Source organism: Oryx dammah, unplaced genomic scaffold (assembly GCF_014754425.2).
Source record: "Oryx dammah isolate SB20612 unplaced genomic scaffold, SCBI_Odam_1.1 HiC_scaffold_13, whole genome shotgun sequence".
Taxonomy (NCBI): domain Eukaryota; kingdom Metazoa; phylum Chordata; class Mammalia; order Artiodactyla; family Bovidae; genus Oryx; species Oryx dammah.
Genome location: NW_024070197.1, coordinates 8,902,512 through 8,911,022, shown reverse-complemented (window position 1 = coordinate 8,911,022; position 8,511 = coordinate 8,902,512). Strand labels below are relative to the sequence as shown.

Sequence of the window (8,511 nt, the reverse complement as noted above, 5' to 3'; positions counted from 1 at the left end):
CCCCCCAGGCCCCAGCCAGCAGAGCCTCTGTGGGCCCCGCCTTCCAGGTGCTGACCTGCTTCCTCCATGCCTGGGGCAGCCCCAGGCAGGAGGCTCCCGCTCCCCGGAACGACCAGGGGACCCCCCCCCTCAGGTCACACACCCACAGTGTTTCCACCTCGGGGTCCCCACCAGCTTCAGGACTGAGTTTCTTCCTCGGGGACCCCTGCTGAATTCACGTCGGCTCTGGGAGCCCCCGTTCCCCTGCCTCTGACACCCGAGTGCTCTCACCTGCTATCGGTCTCTGCGTGCCCCCCAGAAACCCACTCCCCCCCGCTCCTCCATCCAGAGACACCACACACACACGCCCTCTGACCATAAGACTCCTTGACTTTTTTACTTTCTCAGGGTCCTGCCAAAGCCAATGTTTCTCCCATCTCCACTCCAGGGCCAGCCCCCCCACCCCAACCCTGGGGATCCCCAAATCCAGGCAGCCCCTGGGCCCACCCTCCTTGCCACGTGACCAAGGGGTTGTGCAATCCAGCCCCCTCCCCGACCCCCTCCCTGAGGGGATTTTCGAGGAGGGCTGAGCTCACAGCCAGCCGGCACCCCTGCCCCCCCCACCCTGGGGGCTGGGCCAAGGTATAAATAGGGGTGGTGGCTGCAGGCAGCAGCAAGCACCACCATGCTCACCCTAGAGGCTGCACAGTAAGTGGGGGCCCTCTGAAACTGGGACTCAGGACCCCTGCCCTGCCCCTCACCTTTGACCCCTCTGCCACCAGGCCTCCCCCCGGGGCAGTGGTCTCTGCCCCACCCAGGAGTCAGCTGGGTGGGAGGGGCTGGGGTCCACTCCTCCTCCTGGATCTCTCTGCCTCTGCCACCTCGATCCCCTCCTGCATCCCACCGTGTCTCCTGGACCCCTGGGGAGAGAAAAGAGAAAGGATCTCTTTCCCTTGGGGCGCTTGCTTCTTTCCACCCCGGTGTCCTCCCAAGTGGCCCTTGGCCTCCGTCCCTGTCTTCCTCCAGGCCTCACTGCATCCCCGACTCCTGTCTGCAGCCTGTGCTGCGGGCCACATCTTTTCTGTTTGTGGGTCTCTTGCTTGCTGCCTCTTGCTCCCTCGCTGTGTCTTTCTGTCTGTCTCAGCTCTCCATCTGTCTGCCCGTCTATTCCCCACCCATTTCTGGGGCTTAATAAATACCTCCTGCAGCCCAAGTGTGAACGCCTCTCCACACCTTTCTCCCTTCCCTCCTCTCCTCCCTTCGCCTCGGCGGAGCCTCTTCTGTGTTTTCCCATCTCCATCCATACGTCTCTCCCGTCTTTCGCCTCTGGTCCAAGATGGACCCATTGAACGGACTTGCTCACCGAGGCCCCCTCCCCACCCCCACCCGCCCTCAGGCACCCACATCTTCTCTCCGGGGACTTTCTCTCCTTCACTTTCCCTGCCCCCGCCCGGCCTCTGTCTATGCAAATCCCAGGGGAGGGGGGAACATTTGCCTGGCCTCCGCCCCCCACTTCCTGTCCCGGTGGGAGAGTGGGGGTGAGTGTGGTGGGGCTGGTCCCACACCGAGACACACAGCCGCGGATCGGCTGCGGTGGTCACAGCTGCAGGCGCCTGCCCTACATCCATCCCCCAACCACTTTGAGAGCCAAGAGGCTGAAGACGTCCCTGACATGCCCTTGTGTCTCTCCCCCTCCAGGCTTGACGGGCCACACTTCAGCTGTCTGGTGAGTTGGGGTCCTGGGAGTCAGCTAGGGCTGGGGTGGGGGGAGACCCGCGAGGCCCATCGTGACCTTCCTGCCTCAGTTTCCCCCTCTGCTTCTTCCTGTCCCTTTGTCTGACTTTTCATTGCTATCCCCAAGCTCCCTTTTCCCCACCCCCTGCCATCACAGACGATTTTTCTAACATCTCTTTCCTTCTCTCAGACCCTGGTCCACTTCCTCCAATGGGGAGGAGTAGGTCTTTGTGTCCTTGACTTTGCCTCTCTTCCTCCATGCATCCCACGTTCAGTAAATCTACTTCTTCCTTCTTCCCTTCTCTGCTTGACTTTATATATTTTCAAAAATCGAGTCGAAACTATTTCAGACATGCAGAATACTACACCCCACCCCCATAAACCCACAACCTAGTCCAAGAAATAAAACCTCACACATATAGTTGAAAGAAACCCCTGTGGGTGCCCCTTCCCCAACACATCCCACCCTCTTCCAGCTTGAAGAGTTCTGTTGTCCTTTTTTTTTTTTTTTTTTTTTAATTGAGGTTTGCTTTACAAGTCAGGAAAGTGACAAGTCTTTCGGACAGCTCAGTGAGGTTTTCACTTATGTGCACACCTGTGTAACCACGAACTGTATGAAGATATAGAACACTGTCATTACTCTAGAAGATTCTGTCATGTCCCCGCCCAGTCAATAGCCCCCTCTGATACTTTCCGCCACAGATGAGTTTTGTTTGGCTCTGAGCTTTTTGCACTGCGGCCCCCTTTGGGTCTGGCTCCCTTTGTGTGACCTGAAGTGTGTGTCAGACACTGATCCTTTTTCTTTGTTGTATAGTACTCCGTCTCAGGACGACACCACAGTTCTCGTGTGTTCTCCTGTCCCTGGGCACTCAGGCTGTTTCCCCTTTGGGGCTGTTACTAGAGCTGCCCTGATTGTTCTTGAACAAGGCTCTTTTGTGGACTTACATTTCCAGATCTAGCCCTAAGACCAGGATGACATATCTCTAGTTTTAGATTTTCACTACTAAAGCAACACTCAGCTCTTGGGGTGAATTGAAGTGATGGATGAGGAGGTGGATAAAAGAAGGGTCAAGAGAGCTTCTTTCCCTCTGTTAAAAACGCTTCCATGCCTCTTACCCTTCACCCCCTGTGCCCCCGGCCCTGAGGCAGGCAAGGCTGTGGGAATTCTCCACCCTCCTCAGCTGCTATGACTGTACTGGCAAGGTGCTGGGGTTCCCGGAAGCCCACACTCTTAGTGGTAGCCAGCTGCTGTCTGTCAGAGAGCCTGGTCTCTGTGTTCGTGTGTCTCTGCCTGCGTCTCTCGTTCTCTGTGTGTGTGTGTCTGGGTCTTTGTGTATTCTGCTGAGCTGTGTCTACCTCCCATCTCGGTGCCCCTGTCTCTGGTGCCTGGCCTCTCTTTCTCGCCCTCTCCCAGCCTGTCAGAGTCTTCTGCCTAGTCCGGGGTAGGTGGGGTCTCCCTGCAGCCTGGGTGACCCCTCTTCCTCCCCAACCTCTATCAGTACCCAGATGGGGTCTTCTACGATCTGGACAGCTGCAAGCACTCCAGCTACCCTGACTCAGAGGGGGCGCCTGGTGAGTGACCCTGGCCCAGCCGCCCTGCCCCCCCTGCCCCTTGGGCCCATTTCACAGATGGGGGAGCTGAGGCCCAGGGGAGCTGTCAGCTGGCCCAGCAGGACAAGGTTAGCCCCGGGCCTCCAGACCTCCTCCCCTTTCCTCTCCCACGCACCCGCTCGCCCATGCAAATCCTGGGGTCACAGATTTGCACAGCCCACAATAGCCCCTCTGTGCTGGCGGGGGCTTCAAGGGGGAGGGGCCCGAGGCCAGACCTCTCAGCTTCTAATCCTGCGCCCTTCCCCCTAGACCTGTGGAGCTATGGCCTCAGTCCCGCCGTCCCAGCTGCCTCCTATGAAACTTTCGACCCAGCTGTGGCCACCTTCGGCCAACCCCAGAGTGTCCAGCTCTGCTATGGCCCCTCAACCTACAGCCCCGTGGGGAGCCTGGACCCGGCCCCCAGCCTGGAGGCCCCAGGACCCGGCTTCCCGGCGTACCCCACGGAAGACTTCCCGAGCCAGGTGAGGGCTGGGGAGACCGCGGAAGTTCCTCATCCTTTGATTGAGGTGCCCGGCACCCTGTCAGAACCCGAGCGCATAGGGAACCCTTAACCCCTCTGATGACTCTGGGGTTAAACGGCATTATTACTCCATCACAGGAGCCAGCCACCAGAGGCGCAGACGTGCGTCAAGGGCTGGGAGGCTCTCACGGAGGTGGCCCAGGTGTCCCTGGCCACGCCATGGAGATCGGAAGTGAGCCCGAGTACAGGCTGTGAGCGGAGCAGGGAGCCCACAGCCAGGGCCCGGGAAGAAGTGAAGGGACCAAAGCAGAGGGAGGCAGAGAAGGGAGCTCCCCGGGCCATGGGTAACCCTGACCTTCCGCAGACCCTGGGCCCCCCGGCGTACGCCCCCTATGCCAGCCCCGTGCTCTCAGAGGAGGAGGACCTCCTGTTGGACAGTCCCGCCCTGGAGGTCTCGGACAGCGAGTCAGATGAGGTCCTCGTGGCTGGCCCAGAAGGCAGGGGATCCGAGGCAGGTATGTGGGAGCCGGTAGGGTGCAAGGGACTCCACCTGGTGGTGGGGGGAGTGGGGAGATTAAGGGAGCCATGTCTGCCCAAGCACCTATGGTACATACTCCAGTGCTGAGGGCAGTTTCCAGATCTGCCAGCTGCTGGCTGCGCTGCCCTGGCAACCACCTCTACCTCTCTGTGCCTTGGTCTATCTATACAATGGGACGAAAACACCAATAGTGTCTATTCCTGGTGGCTGGGAGGGTTCGGGGGATCGTAAGTGTCAACGAGGTAGGAATGCTTGGCACAGAGTCAGTACTCAATGAATCTTCACCATCATTATGGACACAAGAGCAACAGAAACCATCACAATATCAGCTCCCACCTAGTCAACCTCTGCTTCTGCCCCTGTGCCTGACCTCCATTAGTCGCAACCCCTGCAAGTTGGAATTATTAGTTACTTTCCCTATCTGGGCCTCAGTTTCCCATCTGTAAAATGGGCTTTGTTATCATCATCCCTGTCTTGTGGGGTTTTGATGAAGATTAAATGAGCTCGTAATTGTACTGTGCATAGCACAGCCCATGGGTACCAAGTGCTTCACAAAGACTGGTAAAAGTAAAACATACACACACACACAAACCTCATTTATCTAACTGAGGAAACACCAGCTTAGAGAGGTTAAGTCACCACCCCAACACCACACAGCTGGAAACTGGCAGAGGTGGGGTTCTTGTATCTAATGCCTGCTACGAACCGCCACAGCACCCCCAGCCCCCCACGGCCAGTTCTGTGGGCCCCTTGCTGCTTCTAGAGGCCCAGGACTTAAACCCCTTGGCCTCTCTCAGGATCCCAGTCTCTCGAGCTGACATGCTGGGAGGCCTGAGGCTGAAGAAATGGCCAGGCAGATTCAAACCAACTCCAGATCTCTTCACTAGTCAGCTGTCAGAAGCCTTTGAGGAGCACTGCCAACCCATTTGGCAGATTCATCCGTGTGCGCCACAGATACATTCTGGCCACCAAGCAGGCACACTGCCTGAAAAACAAAGCAGGGGTGGGAGACGGGGGTTCCAGGGTGACACCTTCAGGAAGGGGGAGCAACTTACCCCGGATGGGAGGGGTGGCATAGAGGGAGCCAGGCACGGTGACCCAGCGGCCACCTCCCTCACCCCACCTCTCTTGATGGGGAGGCAGGGGCTTGGCGGTTTCGGACCGGGGAGGGCGCGGGGTGGGGCCCCGAAGGATGCTTCCGTTAACCGCCCCGCACCCGCTGCAGGAGCCCGCAAGAAGCTGCGCCTGTACCAGTTCCTGCTGGGGCTGCTGACGCGCGGAGACATGCGCGAGTGCGTGTGGTGGGTGGAGCCGGGCGCCGGGGTCTTCCAATTCTCCTCGAAGCACAAGGAGCTCCTGGCGCGCCGCTGGGGCCAGCAGAAGGGCAACCGCAAGCGCATGACCTACCAGAAGCTGGCGCGCGCCCTGCGCAACTATGCCAAGACCGGCGAGATCCGCAAGGTCAAGCGCAAGCTCACCTACCAGTTTGACAGTGCGCTGCTGCCCGCCGCCCGCCGGGCCTGAGCCCGGGGCGGCCTCTCGGGGGCCCTCAGGGCTCCACACCTGTGTCACATGGGCGTCCCCGCACCCTGGGTCATAGGACCCATGGAACCCCCACACTGGTGCGGGGGGCGGGCTGCTGCCACAATCCCTAAGCCCAGCCCGGGGCCCCTCTGGGATCCCCCCTATCGTGTCTGGGGCACCTTTGGGATTCCCTTGTCCTGACCAGGGGCCCCAAGATCTTCATGTCTTGGGTCAGAAGACCCAGAGACGACTATACTACGTGTCTGTGTAGAGGGGTGGGGCAGGGCAAAGTGCTTCCAGAATCCCAGGAACTTCTCTGGTTCTCTGGGATCCCCTTGTGATGCCTGCAATCCCTCAAATCTCATCTAGGGGAGGGTGAACCTAGAGATCATCACACCAGAAGGAGGGCTCTGCCTGCAACCCCAAGCCCTGTCCAAGGTCTCTCTGGGATCCCCTCTCATGTCTGAGTCCCTCCTGTCAAATCTGAGATCTCCTAGTTATGTCTGGGTCCCTGGGGGTGGGGTTGGGGGGACCCTTTGCATGCGTGTCTCTATGCCCATCTGTGACTCTCTCGTTCTATCTGTGCCTCCAAATTCCTTTGTCATCTTTGAGATCCCCTAATTCTCTGGAACCACCCTGCTGTCACTTTTTAATGTCCGAAAATCTCCAATCACATGATGGGTGCCTCTGGGATCCTTTTGTCATGTCTGAAAACACCATTGTCAAGTTTTGGGGGGGGGGAACCTCAGTGAACCTTGTGTCTGGGCCATGTCATCTGGGATGCCCTTGTTTGTCTGGAATCCTCCGATCACCTCTGAGGCCCTTCTGGGATCCTCATCGGATACGCCCCTTTGGGGACCCCACCAACAGCCCCTGAGCTCTCATGGGGACCTTCCCTCTCTGGGGATACCCTCCTTAGGGCCATGCTGGGATCATTCTGGCCACTCCTTGATTTCTGTGTGGCCTTGGCAAACCCCCCATGTCGGTTCTAACCAGAGACTTTGTGCAGTCCATCAACAGGTGGACCAGCTTTTCTGTGTGGGGAGGCTGGAACAGGGTGGCAGCCACGTCTAATGGGGAATATGTTTTCCAATCTCAAGTCCCCATCGCCCCTGGCTGTCATACCTTGGTGGCTTGTTTCAGCCGTCCATTGACCCCAACCATTTTTGTGTGAATCCAGCATTGGACTGAAGCCTGGATGAGCTCTGATTGGAACCCACGGGGGTGTCACAGGCTGTGGGCTAAGAAGCCAGAGTCCCTAGTCCTTGAGCCTGAGCGACTGAGGGATCTAGGGTGACCAGAAAGACGTGCTGCTTCTGGGCCAGTTTGGCCCTTCTGTGGAAAGGGAGAGAAGGAGGAAGATCTCGAAAGTCCTTTGCAGCCTTGTCAAGCCTTTGACGCATCACCTGAAATCTACCCATCCACCCACTGATGGCCAGAAGGAAGACAGGAAGGAGCATCAAGGACCCAGAGAAGGAAGAGGTCCTTGAAGGGAGCACATAGTGGCTGATAGCAGAGCCCGGGCTGGGAGCCCCCACTCTGGGGAGGGGTGCGGCTGGGTGGGAGGGCCTTTGCCAGGGACAAAGTGTCTTTTGGGGGCCTCCTCTTGCAAATGAGGTACCTTTTGCAAAAACTATCATTACCCCAAGTGTGGTATAAAATAAAATACATCAAGGTAGACAGACCTCTTGGGACCTTTTGTCAGGGACTGCGATGCTGCCCATCCACCAAGGCCTGCTGACCCTCAGAGACACCGGGGCAGCGTCGGGGGAGATGAGAGGAGATGCAAGGAGCAATTAGAGCTAGACCAGACTGAGCCCTGAAGGCTGCGGCAAGGGCTTGAAATGCAGGCACTGGTGGTTCGATTCAACTTTTGTCTCCGACTTTGATGATCGGAATTCTTCTCCACCCTCTCCCTGGTTCCCCTTCCGTCTGGGTTTCTGTCCTCCCCGCCTTCTGAACTTCTGCCCTCTTCCTCTGGATCTCTGTCCCGGTCTCGTTGGATACAGCCCTCGGGCTGGCGGAGCTGCCCTCCAGGCTCGGTGCGCTCCACCCACCCGCGGGCTCCGCGGGTGCCGCGTAGCAGTTTGCCTGGCAACCTGTGGCGTCACCCGGAAGCTGCCTCTGGGTTGGCTAGGAGCTCTGAGAAGGCGGGGACGTTTCCGGCTCTTAGTGGGTTTTGGAAAAGGATGGGGGGCGGGAGGTGACGGTGGGCAGGAAAATAGCCGGGACCGACTAGTCTTCCCTCACTCCAGAGTCTTTCCGCCGGCGTTACTTGCCCGCCAGTCCTCCCCTTTAAGCTGAAGCTCCCATACCCTTCCCCTCTTCTCTCGCGCCCACCTCGCCTTCCTCCCCGCAGACACCTGGCGTCCCAAGACGCTCCCCTCTCGCTGTCCCCTCCTCGCCTCCTTCGCCTCCCCCTGCACGGCGTGCAGCAATCACCGCCCCCATGCAGAAAGCCGCAGGTCCCCCTGCCGGGAAGGGGGCCAACGTCCGGGCAGCCCTCCAGGGCCTTCCCGGTCTCCCCACCCGCCCCCGCTGGGGCACCCGCCCCCTCCCCCGCGTCCGGTGCCCGGCGCGCCCGCTCCGGGAACTACGGCGGGGAGCCGGCAAGGCGCGGCCCCAGGAGGGGTCCCAGGCGGCCGGGGCCCCAAACCTGCGTGTA

At 59.1% G+C, this 8,511-nt stretch overlaps 1 protein-coding gene and 1 long non-coding RNA gene across 3 annotated transcripts; one reads left to right on the top strand and one right to left on the bottom strand.

Annotated features, from left to right (window-relative positions):
• The first annotated feature begins 182 nt into the window (after positions 1 to 182).
• On the top strand, positions 183 to 7,524 carry SPIB (Spi-B transcription factor). 2 transcript variants are annotated; one of them, XM_040252171.1, is made up of 6 exons: positions 183 to 687; positions 1,678 to 1,705; positions 3,213 to 3,285; positions 3,574 to 3,785; positions 4,149 to 4,299; positions 5,548 to 7,524. In XM_040252171.1, the coding sequence occupies exons 1-6, from the start codon at positions 665 to 667 to the stop codon at positions 5,844 to 5,846; spliced, it is 786 nt and encodes a 261-aa protein (XP_040108105.1). In that variant the 5' UTR covers positions 183 to 664; the 3' UTR covers positions 5,847 to 7,524. The 2 variants fall into 2 exon arrangements, with proteins under 2 accessions (XP_040108105.1, XP_040108106.1); XM_040252172.1 differs by lacking the exons at positions 183 to 687; positions 1,678 to 1,705; positions 3,574 to 3,785 and having other exon boundaries at positions 3,220 to 3,285.
• Positions 1,080 to 7,060, bottom strand: LOC120872078. Its single transcript, XR_005723159.1, has 2 exons — positions 6,972 to 7,060; positions 1,080 to 5,307 (listed from the first exon to the last, which is right to left on the bottom strand). It is a non-coding gene; the product is annotated as an uncharacterized LOC120872078 (long non-coding RNA).
• Positions 7,525 to 8,511: the final 987 nt, after the last annotated feature.

Coding starts and splice junctions, on each gene's coding strand:
- SPIB (XM_040252171.1), top strand. CDS start 665: ATGCTCACCCTAGAGGCTGCACA. Junction 1,706..3,212: donor GGCCACACTTCAGCTGTCTG/GTGAGTTGGGGT, acceptor AACCTCTATCAG/TACCCAGATGGGGTCTTCTA. Junction 3,786..4,148: donor CGGAAGACTTCCCGAGCCAG/GTGAGGGCTGGG, acceptor GACCTTCCGCAG/ACCCTGGGCCCCCCGGCGTA.